General features: G+C 60.7%; 2 protein-coding genes across 2 annotated transcripts; both read left to right on the forward strand.

Moving 5' to 3' along the window:
- Positions 1 to 714: 714 nt before the first annotated feature.
- On the forward strand, positions 715 to 8705 carry MSL1 (MSL complex subunit 1). The gene is made up of 8 exons (XM_075036518.1): positions 715 to 1723; positions 4247 to 4470; positions 4853 to 5238; positions 6180 to 6244; positions 6549 to 6616; positions 6919 to 7043; positions 7159 to 7231; positions 7389 to 8705. The coding sequence occupies exons 1-8, from the start codon at positions 1103 to 1105 to the stop codon at positions 7477 to 7479; spliced, it is 1653 nt and encodes a 550-aa protein (XP_074892619.1). The 5' UTR covers positions 715 to 1102; the 3' UTR covers positions 7480 to 8705.
- A 457-nt stretch (positions 8706 to 9162) lies between these two features.
- On the forward strand, positions 9163 to 22846 carry CASC3 (CASC3 exon junction complex subunit). Its single transcript, XM_075036516.1, has 13 exons — positions 9163 to 9444; positions 10719 to 10746; positions 11100 to 11137; positions 12867 to 13025; positions 13117 to 13268; positions 13699 to 13875; positions 14115 to 14809; positions 16567 to 16631; positions 16884 to 16998; positions 17617 to 17715; positions 18477 to 18691; positions 19930 to 20052; positions 20979 to 22846. The coding sequence occupies exons 1-13, from the start codon at positions 9187 to 9189 to the stop codon at positions 21018 to 21020; spliced, it is 2166 nt and encodes a 721-aa protein (XP_074892617.1). The 5' UTR covers positions 9163 to 9186; the 3' UTR covers positions 21021 to 22846.
- The last annotated feature ends 1543 nt before the right edge of the window (positions 22847 to 24389 follow it).

Raw genomic sequence — 24389 nt, forward strand, 5'->3', positions numbered from 1 at the left:
TGCACATGTACACCAGGAACTGCAGGCTCTGCAGGACTCTGTGTGGGTGCTGGGGGGGGTGAACACGGGGGGGGGGCTGCAGACCCGCGGGGGTGGGTGTGTGCACACACGGGGGGGCTGCAGACCCGCGGGGGCACTGGCAGAGCCCGACTCACGCAGGACAAACCCGTCCCCGGAGAACAGGACCTCCCCCCTCGTCGCTTCCCCCCAGCCCCCCCGCGTGGGCGGATCGTGGCCGTGACCCCCCCCCCTTTCCCTCTCTCCCGGGACAGGGGCTCCCCGCGCCCCGCCGCCTCCCCTCGCCGTGGGGCCGTGCCGAGACCCGACAGAGCCCCGGTGGGCGGCGGGACGGGGCCTGGGGGGGTTGTAGGGGGGTTGTGGGGGGGGTGTGGGGGCGGGCACGGGACCCCGGCGCGCTCCGGGCGGAGCCGCCGCTCTCGGGAGCCACCGGGCGGCCGGGCCCCGGTACTGCCGGCCCGGGACCCCCGTCCCGTCCCCGTCCCCACCGGGCAGCGCCCCACGCGGGACCAGCGAGTCCCCGCGTGGAGACCACCCCACGGCCCGGGAGAGCGGGGCAGGGGGAGCGGGTGGGAACTGTCCCCGGGTGGGTGTGGGGGTGTGTGTGTGTGTGCTCCCGGTCCTTCCCCGCGCAGACCTGCCCCGTTCCTCACCCCCGGGGTCCCCGCACCCCCCCCCCCCCCCGCCTCCTCCCCGCCCCGGCCGGAGCTACCGCCGGCGCATGCGCACCGAGCCCGGTTTAAAGGTAACCGGGGGCCGCCGCTCGGCCCTGGCCTCGACCCGCCCCCGGTACCGGCCCGCGCCTCCCCCCCCCCCCTCCCCCGCGTGGAGCGGTCCCGCGTGGGCCCCGGCTCGGCCCCTCCCCTGCCCCGCTACAGGGGAGGGGGCGGCGGGGCAGCCCCTGCCCGCGTCCCGCGGCCCCCGCCGCCGCCCGGGGCGGGGGATGCGCTACGCTGATGGCGGCGGGGCCCCGCCGCCCCCCGGGCCGCGCAGCCGGTGGTGGCGGTGGCGGCGGCGGCCGGCGCCGCCGCTACGCCGCGTCGTCGAACGATAACGGGGCGGTACGGAACGGTGGGCCCCGGCCATGAGGTCGACCGCCTTCCGGGCGGCCGAGCCGCCGCCGCCGCCACCGCCGCCGCCACCGCGGGGGGGCCAGGAGCAGCAGCAGCAGGAGGAGGAGGAAGAGGAGGAGGAGGAGGAGGAGGAGGAGGGCTCCGCACCGCACCGCCCGCCGCTCCGCCGGCCCCGGGAGCCGCCGCCGCCGCCGCTGGGGGCACACAAGGGCCGCGGCGGCGGGGTGGCGGCGGCGGCGGAGCAGCAGCAGCAGCGCTGGGCCGGGCTGGTGCCGCTGGCCGGCGGCAAGCAGGCCGGCGCGGGGGATGCCGGCGCCCGGCCGCGCTACCAGGCGGTGCTGCCCGGGCGCGGCGCCGGGGAAGGCTCGGCGGGGCCGGGAGCGGGACCGGGAGCGGGGCCCGCCGAACCGGGCCCTCCTCCTCCACCACCGTTACCGCCGCCGCTGCCCGCCGAGGGCAAGTGGAAGAGCGGTTCGCGGCGCGGCGGGATGGGGGCCGGCGGGGGCTCGCCGGGGCAGGCGGCCTGCCTGCGGCAGATCCTGCTGCTCCAGCTGGACCTCATCGAGCAGCAGCAGCAGCAGCTGCAGGCCAAGGAGCGGCAGATCGAGGAGCTCAAGGCCGAGCGGGACACGGTACGGCGGGGGGGGGGGGGGGGGCAGAGGGGGGGGGCGGGAACGTGGCACAGCAGGGGTTAACCCCCTCCACCCGCGGCGTTACCCACCCAGGGTTAATGCCCCCAGCCCAGCACCCCCTGGGTCCCCCGGGGTTTCCGCCCACCAACAGGTAAGTGCCCCCCCCCCCCCACCGTGGCACCCCAGGGGTTAATGCCCCCCCTTTTGGGGGTTAACGCCCTTCCCCCGTGGCACCCAAGGGGTTAATGCCCCCCCCGGGGGTTAACGCCCTCCCCCCGTGGCACCCCAGGGGTTAACGCCCCCCCCAGCACCCAGGGGGTTAATGTGTGTGTCCTCCCCCCCCTTGGGGAGTAATACCCCCCCGGGGGGGGGCGTCAGTCCCCCTCCCCAACATACCCGGGGGGTTAATGCCCCCCCCCGTGGGTTAGTGCCCCCCCCAGGGGCAATCATGCCCCCCCCGGGGGTTAATACCCCCCCATAGGGGACTATGCCCCCCCCCCCCAGGCACACCCCGGAGGTTAATACCCCCCCAGGGGCTTGATGCCCCCCAGGTACTGATGCCCCCCCCCCGAGGGTCGGTGCCCCCCCCCCCCAGACAAAGGCCGGCGGGGGGCGGGGTGACCGGCGGGGGCACAAAGGGCCGGGGCGGGGCGGGCCGGCGGGGGTTAACGGGCCGCCGCCCGTCGCCATGGCAGCGGGCCCGCGGGGGGGCCTTAAAGGGCCCGCGGTGCCTTCCCGCCCCGCCGCGCGGGGGTGAACTTAAAGGGGCCGCGTCACCCTCGTCGCGGGTGGGGGGGGGCGGTGTGTGTGTACGGCGGAGCACGGTCACGCGTGGGCCTGCGGGTAATCACCGGCCGCAGCCTTGCCCTGCCCCACCGAGGGGGGGCTGCCTCCCCCCCCCCCCCCCGGGATTGGGGGCCCCCCACAGCCCTGCGAGGCTGCCTGCCTTGCCCCACGCACTCGCGGGGGGGGGGGGGTCCTGCTGGGCATCGCCTATGCTGTGTGCACCCCACTGCACGCCTCGGCTGAGCTTTGCCCCCCCCCCCCCCCATGCTTGCCCTGCCTGCATTGCCCTATAGGCACCGTGCATTGTCACCTATGGGTGCCCTGCCTGCGTAGCCCTATGGATGCCGTGCGTTGCCCTCCAGGGGACCCCTGCCCGCATTGCCCCACGCATGCGGCTGCGCCTCGCCGTGCGTTCACACCCGCATCGCCCGCTTGCCAGGCCGTGCCCCCCCCAGCCGTCCCCCCCTGGCGGGGCGGTGGGTGCCCGGTGCCGGATGACCGCCGCGCTGGCTCGCCCTGACTGCAGTGGTGGCGGTTGCGGTGGCCCCGGTTGCGGAGGGAAGGGCCATCCCACGTGGTGCAGCCGGTGGGGCCGCTCGGCGATGCCGCGTCCCCGCCGTGTGCGTGTGCCGAGTCCTCCAACATGGAGGAGCCGCTGCGGCGAGGCTGCGACGGGGCTTTGCCGTGGCGCAGCCTCCCACAGGGGTTAAACTGCCGGGGAGACGGGGCAGGCGAACCCCGGGAGCTGCTCCCAGCTCCTCTCCTTGAGGCTGTGCCCCCCCCTGCAGCCACGTCCCGGGGGGGGATGTTGGTTCTCGGGACCCCCCTGCTGCGCTTTGCCAAGTCGACCCCTCTAAATGGCTGCAGCTCCCGGCTGGCGGGGACGGGCGAGGGTCGGGGACGGGTGACCGAGGGCAGGTGTCACCGAGTCGGGTGCTCGCTCTCAAATGAAGCCCACGTCTAATTACGAACCGCCCTCTCCCTCCCCAGGGCCGGTGGCGCTGCCTCGGCACTCGGGAAGGATGCAGCGGTGGTCGAGCCCCCCAAATTGCTCCTCGAAACGTGCAGGGTTTGCGGCTGGCCGCAGCCCTCCTGCCACGGGGATGGGCAGTGCCGGAGGGGGAGAAGCAGCCGGAGAGCGAGTGGCCATTTTGTGCCGTTTGGACATCTTAGCCCCGGCCTGCCAGCGCTGCAGTTGAACTGTCCAGGGGTGCGATGCCCGCAGCACCTGGTGCTCGTTGCAGACGCTGCCCTTGGCCTCTTGTCCCCTCTGGGAGGGCAGGCGTTGAGCCACGGCACTCCCGGTGTGCCGGGAAGCCCACGGTGCCGGCTGAGCCCAAGTGGGTATGGCTCAGGCACCGTTTAGGGTCTCCTCGCAAACGTGCTCCTGCACCCCAAGCATTCCCAAGAAGTTGCCAGGTAAATGCCGGGACGGGCACAGTTTGACACGGGCAGAAAGCAGGCAGGGCACCGCGGCGGTGTGGCACGGGTCCTCTGCCGGTCCTGCACCACGTGCGACGCCCGTGCCGGAGAGCTTCTGCGAGCGGCTGATGGTTCAGGTGTGGGTGCTGCGGGTCAGCTCTTCCCCGGGGTGTTTCCCTGCCGTCGAAGGGATGCGCAGGCAGGGCACCGTGCAGGCAGGGCACCGTGCCGGCAGCTGCCCGGGGAGCAGGGGCGCACGCGGGGTTCACCCCCCTTGAGCGCACCCGCGAGGTGAGCCCTTGCCCTGCGTTGCAGCTCCTTGCGCGGATCGAGCGCATGGAAAGGCGGGTGCAGCTGGTGAAGAAGGACAGCGAGCGGGAGAAGCACCGCATCTTCCAGGGCTTCGAGGTGGACGAGAAGCCGGAGGCGGAGACGTGCGAGAAGCTGCCACTGGAGTGTCCCCAGGACCTGCTGGAGCCCACCCCGACCCTGCAGCCCAAGCACTTCCCCTACGGCAGGAACGGGAAGGGGCATAAAAGGTAGAGGGTGCCCGGCTCTGCTTGCGTGGGGCCTGGGGGGGAAGGTGGGGGGGGACCTTCCCCATGGCTTGGCTCTTCATCTGTGGGGCTGGCACTGCCCAGGGCACTGAGGTGCCAGCTCAGCCCAGCGACCCTCGAGCCGCTCGGAGAGGCTGCCCGGCACTGGGAGCGCATCCCATTGAGCACTGGCGCTGGCCAGGGGGAACCTCGTGAACGTCTGGGTGAGGAGGAGGGGGAGTCCCGAAATGCCGGGAAAGCCCCTCTCGCCTTCAGAAACTTGCCTCCGGCCGGCCCTGGTGTGAGCGTGCCGGTAGTCTCCCACGGCAGCCCCTGTGCTGGGTGAGGATCCACGTGCCCGGCTCAGCTCCTCTTCCTCCCGCAGGAAGCCGACGTTTGGGAGCGCAGAGAGGAAGACGCCCGTTAAAAAACTGGTGTCCGAGTTCTCGAAAGTGAAGAGTAAAACTCCAAAGCACTCCCCGGGGAAGGAAGAATCGAGCGGCTCCTTGTCCGAAACTGTTTGTAAACGAGAACTGCGGAGCCAAGAGACTCCAGAAAAACCCAGGTCGCTCCTGGAGACGCCGCTCCGAGCCTCGGTCCCGCTGAAGGGCCCCGGCGCCCACCCCAAGGAGAAGGGCTTCTTCAGCAGCGAGACAGACGACCTGCCCTATCTCTCAACCACGGAAATGTACTTGTGCCGCTGGCACCAGCCGCCCCCGTCGCCGCTGCCGTTGCGGGAGCCCTCCCCAAAGAAGGAGGAGACTGTAGCAAGTAAGCGATGGAGAGCCCGCCGCGGCGCTGGCACCACCGTGCCGGGTGTTGGGGCAAAGCCGGCGGCCAGAGAGGGGCTCACCTGCCTCGGGGCGGCTGGGGAATGGGGCTCGGCACCCTCACCCCGAAGCCAGCAAAGGGCAGAATCCCAATCGCGGTGGGAGAGGTGCAGCCGGTCGTGCCGTGCCGCTGGCTCCTCCCGCGGCAGCAGGTAGCAGCTCTGGTGCCGGCGATGGGCTCTCCTGAACCATGTCTCCGGCTTGCCCTGCTCCGGCGTGTGCCGGGCTGCCGCTGCCTGCGTGGCCGAGCCAAGGGCAGCGCGCTGGGCAGGGCTGCCGGCCCCGCTCCGCTTTAGCCGCCCAGTTTGCCAAGCAGCCCGCGTGCCCGTTTGAGCGAGGGGTGAAGCAACTTCCCATTTGCGGTTGGGAAACGTCTCTCTGGCTTGTGCCACCGTGGCACAGCACGGGTTCCTCCACGGGGTCGCCTGCTGCCCCCCGAATCCGGTGCCTGTCCTGCCGGCTGCCCCTTCCCAGCCGGTCTCCTCGGGTCCTGCAGCACGGTGAGCACCGGCGGTGAGGAGCACTGGGCTGTGCCAGTCGCCGATGCTGCCGGTGGAGGCTGCGCTGGATGGCCGAGCGCTCTGGCGCGGGGGGAGCTCGGTGTGTCTCCTCTCGGAGCGGCTCAGGTTTGCTTGCGTGCTTGGCTGGGGGGATGGCGATGAGCTCTGCCTCCCCGTGGGCCCCCGCTCCGGCAACTCCCGCTGCCCTCAGCCGGTGGCATCGCCCAGCCTGGCTCGGGACGGGGGTTTGGGGGAGGCTGAGCGGCACCCTCCAAGGGAGGGATGGGCTGGAAAAGAGCAGCGAGGCGGTGGGGATGGGGCTGGAGTGCGGGGCTGTGGGGCTCCCAGCATGGGGCTAACAGCCTGGCCTCTCGTCCTGCAGTTCCGTCTTGGAGGGACCATGTCGTGGAGCCCCTGAGAGACCCCAACCCCTCGGACATCCTGGAGGTACGTACACCGCCCTGGTGGGTGCAGCGGCTGCTGTCAGAGCCGGCGTTGCCGCAGGCTCCTTCCCAGCTGTTTCACCGCTCCAGGAGAGTGGCTTGTGGCATTTGCTGCTGCTGCGGGGCTGGCGGCATCTCGTCCCCTCATCCGGCACAAACAGCACGGCAAACCCCGGCTGCAGTTGGAGGGTTGGGGTGGGGGTGAAGGACCAACCCCTCTGTGCCACGGCAGCTCTGGCTGCCGGCTCGGGGCTGTGCCGGGGCTGCCAGCACCGGGTGGACGCGCTCATCCCCGTCTGTCCTTGCAGAATCTGGACGACAGCGTCTTTTCCAAACGGCATGCGAAGCTGGAGCTGGATGAGAAACGAAGGAAAAGGTGGGAGCAAAGAGGGTGATGGGAGTCTGAGGGCTCCCGGCAGAGTGGGTGGTCTGCATCTGCTCCTGCAGGGACAGGTCCTGGGGTGTCACCAGGAGCGGGGGGACACGGGACCCGGCCACCCACAGCGCAGCTGGAATGGGAACCAGAAACGCTGCTGGAGAAGGGATGCGCCCCCATTGCTGCCAGCGTGGCGGCCCCGGCACAGCCCCCTGAGCTCCCCGGCAGGGTCGTGTCGCCTGCCTGCTCGCTGCCTGCAGTTTCTCACTGCCCCCCCCGCCTGGGGGCGTCGTGTTTTCCAGGTGGGACATTCAGCGGATCAGGGAACAGAGAATTCTACAGCGGCTGCAGCTCCGAATGTACAAAAGGAAAGGAATTCAGGAGTCAGAGCCTGAAGTTACCTCATTTTTCCCTGAGCCAGATGACGGTGAGTGTCTTTGGCATTGGGGGGCAGGCAGGGGTGTTGGGGGGCAGGCAGGGGTGTGCTGCCTGCAGCGGGGGGTGCAGGCAGGGGCTGTGTAACACTGGTGTCTCTCCCGCAGTGGAAAGCTTGCTCATCACCCCATACCTGCCTGTCGTCGCCTTTGGCCGGCCCCTACCAAAACTGACCCCACAGTGAGTACCGGTGTCACCGGTGGCAGGAGGGGATGGAGCTGGGCTGAGCCGGGCACCGCTGCTTGGGCTGGCATCCTCGGCGTTGCCGCGAGGGTGCTGGCATGTTTTGGGTCGGGGTCGGTGCCTCGCGGCGTGCTGACGCCAGCTCTGCCCGCAGGAACTTCGAGCTGCCCTGGCTGGACGAGCGCAGCCGCTGCCGGCTGGAGATGCAGAAGAAGCAGACGCCACATCGGACCTGCCGGAAATAGCGGAGCCGCCGGGAGCTCCGTACATCACCGGGTCGTGCCAATGGCCGCTGCCCTCTCCTGCCTTCTCGTTGACGGATGGTTTAGTTCCTCTGTGACCCCGGTTTTGTTCTCTTGGGTTTTGCAACACGTTTCCTGGACTTGTCCGCCCATGCTGGCAGCTGTATCCCCAGCGGCACCGGTCAGCTGCCGGCCGAGGCTTCCCGCCGGCTGCTCCGGTCTCAGGGGGCAGTGGGTGAACCCCAGACCCTGCCTGCCCATCCTGCCCGTCCTCGCTGCCTGCCGCAGCTCCGCACGCTGCCCCTGCCCTCCCGCAGCCGACGTTCGGTTTATTTTGGACATTTGGCTTCGAGCCGCGGGCGGGAGCATGGAGAGCGCCGGGGCCAGACCCCGGTGTCAGGGGGTGCCGCGTCCGCCAGCCACGGAGGCCGCATCCTGCCGGGACTCTGCCCACTGCTGCCTTCTCGTTATGTTTAGTTAGAAAATGGGATAAACACCAGTGTGTGTCCAAGTGGTGTGAGAGGCGGCAGCGGGTGCTGCCGGTGGGTCGCAGCGCTGCCGGCCGGTGCCCTGCCGTAGCGAGGAGCGGGGTGCCGGAAAGTGCCGGGAAGCCTCTTTGTTTTTCTTTTTTTTCACCCCCCCCCCCCCTCTTGAGTGGCTGTAATGGGGTCAGAGGGGAGAGTTTAAAAACAAAACTTTTTTTTTTTTTTTGTGAAATAGAAATCCTATACGCACAATTTTGTTTTTTTTTTTTTAATTTTTTTTTATAATTTAAATGTTTCGAGGTTGGCTAGGTGTGCCATAAGGAGTTGGGTTGGTGTGAGAGCTGGCGCCGTGTCTGCTCTGCCGCGGCGTCCCCTGTCCCGGCCGAGCCCCCCTCCCGGTGCCACCGGACCCCCCCCCAGCCCTGGGTGCTGGGGACCGGACCGCTGCAGTGCTGCCAGACGGGTCGGGGGTGGGGGGGTCTCTCTGCGTCCCCCACTCCGGCCAGGCTCTCCCCGGCCTCCCCTTCAGCAGAGATTAAATAGGAAAAACGTTCCGTTTCTTTTCTTGTCTCGTCTTTCCTCCCGTCCCGTCCCTGCGTGGGGCCTGTGCCCCCCGAGTTTTATCCCCCAGCCCCTCCACCGCACCCAGCTGCTTTCTGGCACCAAGGTTAATTAGCGGAAGGAAACTTGTTTAAAAAAAAAAAAAGTTTTTAAAAAAAAAAAAACTAAAAAAAAAACCAAACACCAAAAGAAAGGAAATGTGTTTAAAAAAAATACTAAATAAAGTTATAAACACGTTAGCGGTGGGCGCTGCCCGTCCTCCCCGCGGGGGGGGGGGGGGGGAGGAGACGGGGGGGTGTCACACGTGGACACACCCGCGCGCGCCTTTTCTTTTTTTTTTTTTTTTTTTTTTTTTTTTTTTACAATAAACGAGGAAAACGGACGCTGCGTGCTGATGGTGTCTGCTTGCCTCGCCCGCATGACGTCATTTCCGCCGCCGTGACGCCACCCGCGCCGTGACGCAGGCGCCCTGCCCGGCGCGCGCCTGCCCCCTGCCGGGGAGCGAGAGCGGGCGGGGAGGGGAGGAAGGAGCGGCCGCTCGCTCGCTGCCGCAAGGGCTGTCGGGACGGTGGCGGCGGTGACGTCGCGGGCCGCGGGGGCCGCCGGGAGGTGTAGTCCGTCCCGTGGTGCCCCGCGCCGCCGCCCGCCCCTGCGGCTGCCCAAGATGGCGGACCGGCGGCGGCAGCGCGCCTCGCAGGACAGCGAGGACGACTCGGACTCGGCCGCCTCCGACAGCGCCGACTCGGCCGCCAGCGCCGCTCGCTCCCGCTCGGGATCCGCCTCCGGCTCCGGTTCCGGTTCTCCCCGCCCGCCTCACCGCCCGCCGAGGGGTGCCGCCGGGGCCCTCAGCGCTGGGCCGCGGGGCCGCGGGGCCGAGAGCGCTGCCGGGGGGGCGGCCAAGAGCGCGCCCGAGTCCGAGTGTGTGAGTGCGGGGGGGGGGGGCTACCGGGAATGGGGGGCGACTGGGGGGGCTCTGGTGTCGGTGGAACTGGGGGAACGGGGCGGGCGGGGGGCGTGTCTCTGGTGTAGGTGGAACTGGGGGAATGGGCCGGGGGGGGTGTTCTGGTGTTGGGGGAACTGGGGGGCGTGGGGGGACTCTGGTGTCGGGGGAACTGGGGGAATGGGGGGGCAGTTGGGGGGGGTTGGGGCTGGAGAGCTGAGGGAGCACTAGGCTGGGGAATTGAGGAAGCAGGGCTGGGGGGGGCGGGAGGCAGCCCCGCGGGGGAGAGCTGGGCTCTGCGGCCCCCCCAGCCCCAGGCAGGGGCTTCCCCTCTGTCCCCCCATGGCAGGGTCCTGTCCCCCGACCTGGACTCCCTACAGTGGGGCGCAGGAGGGTGGGTTTGCTGCCAGGTCAGGCCTGTTCTGCTCTTTTATCAACTCTGAGCAGCCTTCTTGTAAGTGGTGGTGTTAAAAACCTTTTACGTATGTGGGGGGGTTCATGGTGCTGCTCGCCCCCACTGCTGCAGGGTGATTCTCCTTCTCCAGCCGTTTACGGCAGGGTGCAATTTTGTCCTGTCACAGGTTTATAGTACCGGTTATTTCAAGTTCCTCCTGGATCGCGGCGTATTTCTGCTCAGTTGTTTTGGTGTTTGGGCTTATCTCATTAACGCGTTGGCTGGTTTTATTTTTAATCTGAGGTTGTTTTTACTGCAGAGCTTGATCAGTCTGTTCTTTTACTAGAAGCTTTTCCCAATCTGAGCTGTTCTGCTTTGTCCGGCACCTTCTCTCAGGCGCAGGGTTGTGTTTCTGTCACCAGAGCCTCTAGCAGATGTCTGCCTGAGTTCGGTCCCGCTCGGCATCTGCTCGTTATTCCTGGGCTCCTGCTTTAAGTAATCCTCTTGTCATTTCCTGAGTTAACTGTCTGGCTCCCTGTTATTGAGGGAGGGGAGCCTGCCTTCTCTGTCCATGTCGCTCTTTTCCCTCCAAAGATCCCCAGCAGTTAACACAGTTTGTGCTTTTATTCCTGAGCTGCATTCCCCCAGTGTAGCTCACTCTAGAAGGATCTTAGAGAAAGGTACGGGGAGCCCTGCATTTGTTTCTTCTTTCTGTGTCACTGAAGCTGAACTTCCAAGGGCAGAGGCGATAGGACGGGGGCCAAACCTTGTCGTAATTGTTCCTGGGATCGTAGGATGCCACAGGGACCCGGCTGCTGACCTTCCCCTCCGCTAACACGCCTTTCTCTCCCTCTCTCCGCAGGAAAGTGAGGATGGCATTGAAGGAGATGGTGAGTAACGACTCTCTGGTGTTGCAAGTGCTGTTTGTGTGCAAAAAGTAAAAACCAGACAAAACGCCTTTCCCGATAGCCCTGTGGTTGTTGTCATCCCAAATAGTAACTTGTAATAGCAGGCAAATGTGGGATGCAGGGACAGCGAGCCCCAAACTCACCCTTGGTTACTCCTGCGTTAGCTGGCAGTGGTGTTAGTCAGGGATGCTTTGGTGCTGGCCTCTGACTTCCCCTTGGAGGGGCTGTTCAGTGTGTGTTTGCCAGCGGTTGCCCGTGGCGTGGCGTGTTATGCTCAGAGAGAAGCTATGTTACTGCTTCTGCCCTGACACCAAACTCCTTTTTCTCCCCCGCAGCTGTACTCTCAGATTACGAAAGCGCAGAAGACTCGGAGGTAAGAGGAGTCTCTGTCCTGGTGTTTAAAGGGTTCTGCTGTGTGACTGCATCTCACGTAATTTTAGCACAAGACCCAGTTTGTGTCCTTCGTTCTCTTCCACTGACCCCGTCGGCAGCGATTGCCTTTGTCTCAAGGTACCAGCGCGTGTGCTTCACACCAGAGACTCCGAGTGAGCCACGCTGCAGCGTAGCCATCGCTGTTGCAGAGGAAAACGGTCTCTCCCAGTCCGAGCCCCTCGCTGGGCAGTTCCCACACTTAACAGTCCATGGCGCTGGGCCCAGCCCTGGGGAGAAGCCACCTGTGCGGCTGGGGGGGTGGACGTAGGGCCAGTGTGTATGGGGGGAAAAAATGCCTGGCTCCTGAGACTTTGGATACTGGGAGCAGAATTTACGATGGCTAAGAAGGGTGTGGAAGGAAGCGCAGGATGCTGGTTGCATTCTAATTAGCTGAAATTAAAAAAACTAAGTGCTGGGTTGGAAGCGTCCCAGGCAGCATCACTGTCTTCTGCAGCTGGAGGGGTAACGCACCCCGTGAGTGCTGGGAGCTCTGCGCTGGGTGTGTGCTGAGAAAATCCTGCCTCGTGTACACCGAGACCCCCTGCCCCAGCCTGGGCAGCAGCCTGTGGCTGTAGGTTTCCCTGGATTTTTAGTGCAGAACTGTAAGTTTAACGTTTCCAGGAAGTTTAGAGAAGTTCCGGTTTCTAATGATGACACTGAAGGTTTTCTAATGAAAACAATTCTCTTGAGGCAGCTGTTTTGGGGATCTTGAGGGGGGCAAGAGTTGGAGAAAACACAAAACAGCAGGGCAGATGATGAAATCGAAGCTTGTAGGGGCTGTTCATTTGTGAATTAATCTCTGCCATTAGTAAGAAAGGAGCGCAGTGGGCTGTAGAGGCAGCACGTGAAGGGTAAGGGGCAGCTCCCCGTGTTCACCATGCAGCAGCTCTTCAAGCCTGGAAACCTGTGCAGAGGCTCCCTGGAGGCTCGGCGTGCGTAGAAGCAGAGCAGCGCTGGTGCACGCTCGGCTGTTGGAGCAGCGGGGGTATTGCATCACTGACATGCCAGGATGACTCTGTTCCTGTGCCTAAAAATAATGCCACGTCTGGGTTTCCCCAACGTAAACAAAAGGAGCAGTTGATGTGCAAATACGCTGTGTTGAAAGAGAAAAATAGAGCAGTCTTTTTGTTAATCACGCAGAGCTATTTTTAGTGTCAGTTCCAGCCTAAGCAAGGCTTGCAGGCTCCTGGAGGGTGAAACGAGGTCACGCTCCTGCAAGCAGAGTGCTCCGAGTGAGTCAGCTGAGTAACTCCAGGGAATTTGGAAACACGGCCCTGGTTGGATCCGGGCCCTTGGTGTGGGAAGGAAGGGACCGTCTGAGGGCCCTTGTTCACTGGTCTCCCTGGCTTGCAGAGGCCCTTCGCTTTCAGAGCGGTGAGAGGCTGTGGTTTTGTGGCAGAGACGGTCCCGGCTCTGTTCGGGAAAGCCTGACTGTTGGATCTGATGTTGCTGGTGGGAGTTGGTGGGGAGAGGTGTTGGGTTTAGTCTTTGCTTTTTCTGTAAAAATACAGGGATAGGAAGGATCTCGAGAGCTAATCCTCTGCTTTGGAAGAGTCAGGTCTCTAACAACTGGAACAGGGATCTAACTCCAAATCTGGGGACTTGTGTGGGGAAATTCCTGGGGGACCTGCTGCTAAACGTGTGTGTTTGAGTAACTGGGGCTCTTTCAGGCAGAGGAAGAGGATTACAGTGAGGAAGAAAGTGCCAAAGTGGAACTGAAGCAGGATAGTAATGATTCCTGTGAGTCAGCGGCAAAAGCAGAGAAAGGGGATGAGAAACCTGACTCCAAAGGTGCTGTAACTGGTGAGAGGCAAAGCGGGGATGGGCAGGTAGGTGTTAAACGTGTTCTCTGGGCCATGGGGGGTTTCTCCATGCAGCAGAGGGACTGCTGCAGTGGTAAGAGCTGTCTGATTTTGACAGGAGAGCACTGAACCTGTTGAGAATAAAGTTGGAAAAAAAGTTCCCAAGCACCTGGATGATGATGAGGATCGGAAGAACCCAGCTTACATCCCGCGCAAAGGGCTCTTCTTTGAGCATGACCTCCGAGGGCAGACGCAGGAGGAAGAGGTCAGGTATGTGAGCATCCCCCACGTGTCTGCCTTTCTCTGGGAGGGTGAGGCCAACTCCCAGGCCAGTGTTTGGCACCACAGCTCCTTGATTTGGTGTGAAGTGCTGGGAAGGTCTGTGCTTTGGTTGCCTGCTTGCAGTGTCCTGCCAGGACATTTTAGCTCTTTGTTTTGAAGGAGAGACTGAGTGTGGTGCAAAAAAAACCACAAGGAAAGCCTCTTGCCAAGGAGCAGTGACACTTCTTGCTGCTTTTCAGAAATAGCAGTGGGTAGAGCAGAAGCTGTTGGGCAGAAAGAGTGGGAGGAAGAAGAGATGCTGTCTCCTGTGTATGCCCTGCCCTAGAAATGCTCGAGCTTTGTGTGTGGGGCTGGTTGAAGCTGCCACGTCCCTTGGCTTTGCAACATCTTCTTGGTCCTCCCTGTGTAACTGTTCCAGGCCGAAGGGTCGTCAGCGGAAGCTATGGAAGGACGAGGGCCGCTGGGAGCACGACAAATTCCGGGAGGACGAGCAGGCCCCCAAGACCAGGCAGGAGCTGATAGCGCTTTATGGCTATGACATCAGGTCAGCTCACAACCCCGATGACATCAAGCCGAGGAGGATGCGCAAACCAAGGTGAGCAGCAAATTCAAACCAGAGGCTGGCTTATCCCGGAGGGAGACCTCGGCCCTTGTGCCAGGCGCTTCAAATAACGGGTCTGAAGCCCCAAAGGGGGAAAGCGCTGTTGTTGGCTTCAGCCCCGGGATGGGACCTTGGTCCTAGGAGTTATGGATGCTGCATCCCGCAGAGGGGTTCTCTGGCACCTCTCACCCATCGACTTATTCCCAGTCCTTTGTACGATTTTTCTCCCTCAGATTTGGGAGTCCTCCTCAGCGAGACCCAAACTGGTCCAACGAGAGGCCAAATAAGCCCCCAAGGCACCAAGGTGCAGACAGCACTTCAGCTCCCCCGCGAACCTTCACCAGCAGGAGCTCTGCAGGTACAGGGAGGATGCCCCCACCCAGAAACTACCCAAGGATGGGGGGCTACAAAGAGACCCGTCCAAGCTACCGAGCTTCAGAAGCAAGCATCCAGCATCTGTCTCGAAACGGTGAGCAAGCAAAACAGGACAGCAACTATAGAGCAAAGCGTGCAGAGCAAACTCCACCAAGAGACAAGTCACCAGAGATGGAAGCAGCACATGTCCACGGCAGCCCTGTGAAGGAGGAGATTGCTTTGGAAAATCAAGCCACGGCTGCTGATGCTGCACAGCCACCACCAGACAGACCAATTGAAAAGAAGTCTTATTCCCGGGCAAGAAGGACCAGAATCAAGGCTGGCGATGCGGGGAAGCTGGCAGATGAAGTGCCCGCTTCAGAAGGGCTGACTCCTGTGCCTCCAAAACCTGTGCAAGCTGAGACGTCCCCCCCACCAGCCAAGAACAGTAACTGGGAGTCGCCGGTAGAATCCAACTTGGATGGACTTGAGCAAGAGATGACCCAAATGAATCTCACTGAGCAGAACTGGACTCCGGGGCAGTCGCAGTTCATACAGCCCCGGGAGCTGAGGGGTAAGTGGGTGCAACCTGTTGGTTTTCCACTGCAGCCCCAGCCAAATGTAATTCTGCATTCATGTAGTCAGTCAGAGCTGGACTGTCTCTGCCTTAGTCCAGTCTCAGGGTAGGTACGTGGTGGTGATGCATGCTGCTGGGAAAGTGCAGTGGAGATGGTTAGAGAGGACAAAACAGGAGAGAGTAAAGGGGAAATTAAACATTCTGGTGTAGGTTAATTGAATTAGGGCTGGGAAGGACATAAGAGTAGATCCTTTCCCTCTTTCTGCCCTGTTTTGTGTTGAGGACGGGGAAGCTTCAGTGAGGCTGAAAGCCTGTATGTGGAACAGGCAACAGGGACTTTGTGTGGTGTGAATCACAGACCGGCTGCTGCAGCAGGAGTTTGGGAGATGAGGAGTGTTGTGCTCAGTTGGCAGGTGAGGGTAATGAATTATCGGGCTCCTGTAACGTCCTGCTAGGAGGGAACTTTCCTCTGTTTATCAGCTTATTTCCTAGCATTGAGATTTGGTTGCCACTAGCTAAGGCCTGACGGGGGTTAGCAAACTCATTTGTGCCCGCTAGGAGGAAGCTGCTCTGTTCGCAGCAGCAGGCAGGCGGGCTGAGGGAGGGATATGTGGCAGAGTCACCCCCGTGCGAGCTAAGGACTGAGTTCTAGTTGAGCATCCATGCGAGAGGTCATTCAGGTATAATTATCTCTTTGCAAAATTAGAGTCTTTTGTGGGGAGTGTTAGAGTTCTTCCTGAGGGAAATAAAACTGGAGCAAGGAGAAGAAAGCAACTTGCTGCTTTCATAAGCATCTCTTGAGGTTTAGGTCATGAAACCATAAGTAGTCTTGTACTGATGTGACTGGGAAAGTCTTTGTGTGAACAGACCCTTGGTCTCAACTGCGGATGTGAGTAGATAGGCTTTAAACAAGCCAATAGAATGAGAGTTCAAAAGTGCTATGATTTGCAACTGAGATTATGTACTTTTTTAATGCTTAAAAATAAAGCACCTTAACAAATTTACTGTGAGACAGCTCTAGACTGCAGATAGGAGACCACTTTCTGTCTGTAAGAAGGACATATTACTCTACTGTCCCTTTTTTTCTTCCTAGTAGAGAAGGTAGGAGTTAATTCTGGGAGGCATTTGGCTAGGTGAGCCAGCCATCAGGTCATTCTGTATGTACAGCAGGTATGCCTGCACGTATATTTGCAAGATCAGCGATCCGTGGGCACTTCCAGTGTTTGTTTTGTCCACTTCAGCTCCCCTGGAATCGCCTGTGATCAGTTTGGCACTGTGGTTTTAAATGTGTGCCCTAACTTTGTTGTTTGAATTGAAAGGAGCCCATGATAAAAGTGGTTACGCCCTGTAGAGGGTTTAAACTGCAGCTTACCCAGTCCCACATGGATCCTTGTTTCTGCTCTGAAGAGGTCCTTGTCTCAGCGGGAACAGAGCTTAGATCAGGACCTGGATTTCAAGCTGAGGATTTTTTTTTTTAGCAAGATTTAAAAGGTGTTGAGCAGCGTGGATGATTATACAGCGGCACAACAGCTTCTAATTTGTACCAAAATATTTCAAATTGTAACCTAAGAAATGAAGTTGTTAGGAGGTTTCTCGCCATGAAAGCAAGAGCTGTGCCTGTTTGTAGTACAATAACGTCCCCAGGCTGTCATACAGCCAGGGACAGGCGTCTCCTGGCAGCACCCTCAGCGGGTGAGGTGGCTCTTAACTGGGAACAAATACGAACCATAATAACCAGTTTGTTTCTTCCTCAGGTATTCCTAACCATATGCACGTGGGAACTGGGCCACCACCTCAGTTTAACAGAATGGAGGAAATGGTAAAGCATGTTGCGTGGAGTGTGACTCTTGCTTTTAGAAGCGCGGAAGCCGAGCATTTACTTGTTTCTGGGTTGTAATAATTAGAGGCTGCCTGTGACACCTCAGCCTTTCTCTTTTGTGGGTGTTCATAGTTTTTACTGTGTGACCCAGATAGAGGTTTGCAGGGGCTGGTGGGGGAGTGGGTCGGTGCTCCCTTACTGGAGGGAGGGCTCCTGCCCCTCGTGCTGACCCTCACCTTTGGACTCTTTCAGGCAGTGCAGGGGGGCCGTGTGAAACGCTACTCATCGCAGCGGCAGAGGCCGCCGGTGCCGGAGCCTGCCCCCCCCATGCACATCAGCATCATGGAAGGGCACTACTATGACCCACGTGAGTGTTTCCCTCCCGCTCTTGAGGCTGCCTGTGTGCTCAGACCTGAGCAGCTGAAGCAGGAGTCCCTCCACTCCTGTTAGGGTTGGGCAGATCAGGGGCTTTGTCTTCCCTTTCCTTTGTAAATAGCATCATGGCATTGTCTCGTATGGTAACTAACAGGCTGTTCTGAGCCTTCCTGGTCGGTGTTTAAACCCACTGAAATAAAATCAGTGTTACTGCCACCCGTCCCTGTGCAAGGGCTCTCTAGGACACTGCTTCTCTTCATGAGAACTAGGATTTAAAATTAACTTGAAATCAGAACAATGTCTTTGACGTTTAAGAGCAGGGAGAATTACAGAATGAGACTGAGGATGGATTAGGAATTTACTCCAGCATTTAAAGTGTTGGAGAAGAAATTCCCTGAGTATTCTCCTGCTTTGTAAAGGGAGTAGGAGGCTTTTCTGTTGGGAGTATGTAGCATCTGTGAGCCTGGTAGACTGTGTGTGCCGATGGGAATGTAGCTTGCAGCACTGCGTTCAAGTCTTGTAACCATAGCTGGCTGGGGTGTGCGTGTGATTTGCTGCAGTAGCATAAAATTCAGTGGAGCTTCTCCTTACCAACCGTTGTGTGTTGCAGTACAATTCCAGGGACCAATCTACACCCACAGTGAGAACCCGGCCCCGCTGCCGCCCCAAGGGATGATTGTACAGCCAGAAATGCACCTCCCTCATCCAGGTGAGGAACCAGCTCCTCAGTGGGGCACGGGGCAGCTGATACTGATGTTGTGGTTGTGCCCTGGGGCAGCTCAGCCTGCGCCAGGGAGCAGATTACTCTGGTTTCACATGGCCTCTGTCACTGGGGGAATCCATTTTCCCTATTTCTACAACATGGAAGAGGCCTGCTTCCCTCATCCAGTGGCACTGAATCAATATAAATTTTAAGGAAAGAAAAATAGGCATTTCTGGCCCTTGCAGCCAGTGCAGGACTGAGGTGATCTGAATGTTTTGGCAGCCTTTAGCTCGATGTCTGCAGGTTCTGTGCAGACCCTCCTGGCTGAGTCACTTCCCCTTCAGTGGGGCATTTGGCTTTGCCAGTTGTTCTAGGCTGGTTCTTCAGTCCCTGCTGCTTGTAGGTCAGAAAAGCAGAAATGAGAGCTGTTGAATTGACATGTTCTCTGTCTTGCCCACAAAAACTGTTTCCTGAAGTGGTTGTGCTGACGGGGGCCGTGTCCGGTTCCAGTGAATCGGGACCTCGGCATCAGGGAGGGGGCTGCGCTCCGCTGTGCTGAGAAGCGCTTCCCTTTTTCCCTCCCCAGCACAGGAGCTGAGGTCTTGTGGCTGCAGGAAAGGCCTTTGAGCAAAGTGCTTCTCCTTCCTGCTGCGGCAGGGAAGGCGCAGCCGTGCTGACCTGCTGGCATTGTAGCCGCCCTGGCCCTCCATGGGACATGCTGGCTTTACACGCGACATCATGTTCAGTTTATTTTTGTCTCTTCCCAGGTTTACATCCCCACCAGACGCCAGCCCCCATGGCAAACCCTGGGCTGTACCCTCCGCCAGTCTCCATGCCCCCAGGCCAGCCCCCGCCACAGCAGCTGCTCGCACCGACTTACTTCTCCCCTCCTGGAGTCATGAATTTTGGGAATCCTGGCTACCCCTACCCCCCAGGAGCACTACCCCCTCCGCCCCCTCCTCACCTCTATTCCAACACGCAGGTAAGCCAGCTGCGCGTCTCCTTCCTGAGCAGGAGCTTTTGAGAGCAGATGGGATCCTGTGGAGTGGGGGTATATTCTCTGAGGCTTCCTGGGAGAGGATGTGGAGCAGCTGGGCTGCTCCGTGGTGGGAGGTTGTTTACTGTCATCCCTCTCTCTGCTTGGGGCGGGTAACTGGAAGGGGCTGCTCCCATGCCTGCTGTGTAGCTACCCTGGATTCAATCAAGGTCTAGTGGATGAAATGCCTGTATTGGTGGATCTCAGAATCGAGGTCTTCCCCTTCAGAAGAGGGAAACAGTCCACCGGGAGCCTGTGAATCGTTACATCCCCTCCAGGTCCATGCTAAGCCAAGGACACCTTGAAAATCGTTTTGGAAGTCCTTTCTGTTTGAGATGGAGGCAGGAGGCTGGAAACTGGCTATTTCTGTTCTTTGGCACCGGCCAGGAAAGCCCACGGTGTGACCAGCATGGGGCTGGCTTTTTTGGTTTTTCTGGGGGGACGGCTTGGCGTCCGACCTCTGTATCTGCAGTAGCTGCTGGGCAGCGAGGAGGCAGATCTCTGTGGGCATCGTGATGACGAACCTGCTGCTCCCCGTGGCCGCCGTGTGAGCGGCACACGGCTGACACGCAGTGGCAGGCGAGAGATGTGCATGCTCCCCGAGCCCTGCAACCTCTCTGACCTTCTCTGCTGCCCTGGGCTGATCCCAGCTGCCCTGGCAGGGAATCACCCTGCTTTTGGGGCAGATCCCGAGCCTCCAGGCAGCTGGAGGGGATCTCGGTGTGAAGGGGAACTGTTACCTGCCTTGTCTGTGCAGAAAAGCAGTAGCTGCTGCTTTTGCAAAGCACAGACATTATGGGCAGTTGAGAAACTCTGTGGGGTGAAGGAAGCCCATCTGCCGCAAACTTCAATCCAGTGTGGCTGCGGGTTGCTGCAGCCTGTACCTGCCCACCCTGCTGAGACCAGGGAGACCCTGGTAAGGGGCAGCAGCAGGCGAGGGTCCTCCGGGAGCTGTAAGTGCTGCTGTTCTTTGTAGCCTTGTGGGGCACAGCGCAAATCAACCCCCATCCCCCTGTGGCTGCTCACCTTCGGTGCTAGGTGGTAGCATCTTTTCACAGCCCAGGTGTGTGCCATAAAGGCTGTCTGAGGCACATGGTGCTATCGCAGGGGATGTAGCTTTCTGTGTCCCCCCACCCCACCCCGCCGCAAAGAGCACTGACCCTTCTGCTCTCTGGGGAATGCAGGCCCAGTCCCAAGTGTACGGAGGGGTCACATACTACAACACTGTCCAGCAGCAAGTGCAGCCCAAGCCTTCTCCACCTCGAAGGACGTCCCAGCCTGTGACTATCAAGCCACCGCCTCCTGAGGTACTGTCTCCTCGGGATGAGTCTGCGCGCGTGTGATGCGGTACCGTTGGGGTGTGCGTGATGCTTCAGTCTCCTCCCATCCAAAAAACCACATTGTTCCAAGGAAATCTTAAACTGTCTCATCTTTGACATGTCCCAAACCTCAGCTTCGCATTGCAGGTGGTAAGCAGGGCTCCAGTTAATTTGAGTTTCTGAATACTTTAAAACTAAACCCACGTAAAAAGTAAGTCCAAAGTTGACTCTTGCCTTTTTTTTTTTTTTTTTTTTCAATTTGCTCAGGGTAGAAAACAACACTTCAGAGAGAGAAAAATCCAGTTCTAAGCTAGGAGGTAGTGACTTGTCTGGAAAAATAAATATCGAGACCTTAGTAGATAATTCAGGCAGCGGACTTAAAGGCTTCCGGAGATGAGAGCCATTTCTCTGTGCTGGGAACGGTTTCCTCACTCCAGGGCCGTGAGCTGTGTGTATGTGTGCGTGCCAGAGTGCCACATGTGTGTTTGGGTTCCTTTTTAATACCTTGCTTAGCGTACGGGAGCTGAGCGAGCCTGAATTGTGGCAAGCCCAGACCCGGGCAGGCATGTGCCGGTTGTTTCCCCATACACAGGGAGGCAGCGCACGGCATGGTAGAGGGCTGGGAAGCATGCAGTGTTTGTAAATCCACTGCAAGGTTGTCTGATCGAGGTGCCCTTTGAAAAGCCTCGCGATGGAAAAATGTTTAACCGCGAGGAGAGCTTGGCTGAAGGGAGCTGGTTGTGCCCAGAGTGGGCACGGAGGAAGCCGGAGGCGTGGGCGGGCAGTGGTTGTGTTTTGGCACCCAAGCGTGGAGAGTGTTTCTCACGGGACCCTGGCGATAGCGCTGCAACTGCTGTGTGGTGTTTGTGGTGGAGCAGCCTAAGCCTATGCTTCTCTTTCCTCTTCCCCACCAGGACAGCAAAGGTGAAAAATCAAAGGAGAGGAGCAACACGTAGGGATGCGGCCGTGGGAGTCCCAACGCCAGACTCGGCACCTCGGCAAGGAGGAAGCTCCTTCTCGGGAAAGGCTCCTTCCCTGTGCGTAGGTGAGGCAGCCGGATGAAATCAGCTGCACCGTCTTGTGCTCAGGGCCAGGCACCTTCCCTCTCTGGTTTTACCGGTGCCCTCCCGAAAACCGTCTCGCCGCTGCTGATCTGCCCTCCTTCCCCCTCCCTCACTGGGGCACAGGGGTCACCGAAGAATCAACCCCCAGAGTCGGTCCTTGGCCACAAGTTCTTGCAACTTCACTCTTCTACTAAACATCTGCCCTTTTCCCTCTCTAGGATGTTAAACTCGACTGGCTTGATTGTGGTCTCTGTTTTTATTTAAGAAATGAACCAGCTGCCTCAGTAAAGCTGATTTGTTTCTTTTGGGTATTTCGAATTTGTCTGGCTAACTGGAACGTAACATTCCCCGCCCCCTGTGGAGACAGCTTATAGGTTAATTCTTTGTTTCAACTCTCTCTTTAAATTAGCAAGTTTATTTCTGCCATTGTTTAAGCATAGGAAGGGCAGCTGAGCGATAGGAGTCTGTCAGGAACGCGCTGGCTGTGCAGTCACCACTTAATTTAGAAGCTCCTCCCGTTTCTTTTTCCGAACAAGCCCTGTTGGTAACTTGTGTCGTTGGCGGTTTCTGTCCGTGTGTGTGCAAGCTCTCAACTCGCATCAGATGGGAATCCATATGCACGAGCATGGGGCGACCCCCTTCCCTGCTGCCACAAGCTCACCTTGCAGAGCAGGGGGAGATTTCCACCCTCCTCCTGCACCTCTGCCAAATCAGTGGCAGAGAGGGAGGTTTATGGGCGTCCAGGCACCTCGACGCTGCCAGAACAGCCCTGCCAGCAGACAAACCAGCTAGACAAGGCAAGCAGAGGAGTGATTTGCTCCTAGCACTTGGGTGTTGCTGCTGTGGAAGTGGAAGGGGGTGTTGTAACCCGCCCCAACGCATCCAGCCCAGGCTTCCATCCCCAGGAAGGAAGCGCCTCAGCCCCGCGCCTGCCACCACGTAAACCAGCGTTCCCCCGGGGACCTCAGCAGCCTTGTTTCCCGCGTTAGGATTCCGAGGCCGATCTGCCGGGGTGACCAGCACCGCAGCACCGAGCGTGCCAAGCCGGGCTCGGCTGGCTCTCCCGTGCCGCAGCGCTGCGCCACCTCTCTGCAACATGCATCCCGCCGGCACCGTGGCAGGCGGAGCGGCTCCGGCTCCCAGTCACGCTCGGGCTTGGCCGTGTCCTTGCAGCCGTTTGCAAATTGCATTAGGAAACTTGGCAAGGCAGGCTGCCGATTCCTGCCGCTCGCCCCGAGCACGTGCTGGGGCAGCATGGGGAGGTGCCAGCTGCTGGCGCAGGCCGCTCGGTGAGAGGGGGAACGTCGCCGCTCCAAGCAAGCGGCGTCTTGGCCTCCGAGTCCCCATCTGCGGCGAGGGAGGGGTGCCCAGCGGCCCACCTGCCTGCTCCCTGGTCGAGGTCGTCTCATGCATGCCCGGCTCTCCAGCAGAAATCCCTTCTTTGTTTGTTGTTTGTAACTCGATGACCTTTTGTACCTAATTTCAGACGTCAAAGCGACATTTTAAAAGCAGAAATCCCTTACGTTTTACATGTAACTGTTTCTCTGCCTTAAGGCTGAAATGTATCGTTAACATATCGGTCGCATGACTGAAGTCCTGGACCTTACAACACTGTGATGGGTTTTTGGTTTTGTTTATTTGGATTCCTGTCCCTTAGGAGTGCACATTTGTAACCAGCATTGTATTGGCACGCAGATGAGAATACGTTTTAGAAAGTAGCCAGCTCTCTTGTCTCTCCTTCCTCGCGCTGAGACCCACAGGGGCAGCGGGCACACGCACTCTCCCGGGGAGGACCGGTGTCCCTTCCACCGCGCTGCCAGAAAGTTCGGCCGCGTGCCGGGAGCTGCTCTCCCCTTTCCAGGAGCTCCCGGTGGGACTGGAAGAGCGGCTTCTCTGCAGCCGGCGCCAGCCGCCCTCGCCCCCGCGCCGGCGTCCCTGGGGAGCAGCTGCAGCCTGTCCCCAAGCCCAGCTCTGCCCCGGCAGCGGGGCTCGGCACAGAAGCAAACCCCCTCCTCTCCTCTCCCTGCAGCCTCGCTCGCTCGCGGAGGAAGGAACAACTGGTGTGTAGGTGGTGTGGGAGCTGCCGCCTGCGCGCTTCTGTGCCATGCTGCCTCCCTCCGCCTCGGCACCGCCGCCACAGCCTCCTTTTGGCCCGCGGCCCGGCTTCCCACGACAAAGGGGAGGGTGGGTGGCATGTACCCCGCTCCTGCACCCTCCCGGTACACCCCAATCACAGGGGTATTGAGGGAGCACCCCGGTGGGGTCTGCCCTCCTGCAGTCGGCCTTGGGCTGGGCAGGAGGGACACAGGGAGGGGGAAGGATGCAGGCAGCGTCTGCCAACGCCACGGTGGAGGGTGGCTTGGGAGGGCAGGGGGACCTCAGCACCCCCCCCCTTTGCATCCTGCCCCAGCCCCTGCAGCTCTCCCTGGCTTCTAGCCTTGCTGCCGGCAGTGGGGTTGGGGTCCCAGAGCCCATCCGGCAGCAGAGGCAGGAGCCATCGACCTCTTGCCCCCACTGCCATCCTGCCCCTTCCCTCACCAGCACCCCTGCCTCAGTTTCCCTCCCTGGCAGAGGGCTTGGGGCTGAGCCTGGTCCAGAGGCCAGCTCGGACCGTCGCAGGAACCTTGTGGAGAAGCTGCCAGCTGAGAAGCCCCTTGACTGGGGGCTCTCCCCTTCCCCAAATGCTGAGATTCCCTCTCCCGGCACTGCAGCCGGGAAGTGGGTTAAGGCGCTGGCTCGGGGAGGGATTTTTCCCTCGGTGTAATTTTTCCCTCCTACACAAGGTCTGTTTTGAGCAGTGCCTGGAGGCTTCGCACCCCCTGCTCGGCTGCCAGGGCGGGGGAACGCAACACGGCTGCAAATGGAGGCGCGGGCTTTGGGAGGGAAGCGCCTGCTCCAGATCCCAGCTCATTAGGAGAAATAACAGCAAATTAATTAAGCTAATAGCTCGCTCTGCGCCAGCAGTGCCCCCATCCATGCCGAGCCGGGGGAGAGGAGCTGGGCCGAGCCGATGGGCCCGGATCTGGGGCGCATTTCCTGGGGGCGAGCGTGGCCCTTGGCATGGCACGACGCTCCGGGTCCCTGCTGCCCGTGTGGCCCAGCTGCAGCCCCGCTGCCACTGGCAAGCATGGCCTCTCTGTGCCTCAGTTTCCCCTCCTGCTCCCTCCAGCCTTTGCTGTCAGGAGAAGCCCCCTCCATGTGGCCACAGCTGGCACCCAGGGCCAGGAACCCTCGTCCGGCTGCCCCAGGCAGAGGGGACGG

This window comes from Buteo buteo, chromosome 9 (assembly GCF_964188355.1).
Source record: "Buteo buteo chromosome 9, bButBut1.hap1.1, whole genome shotgun sequence".
Lineage (NCBI taxonomy): Eukaryota > Metazoa > Chordata > Aves > Accipitriformes > Accipitridae > Buteo > Buteo buteo.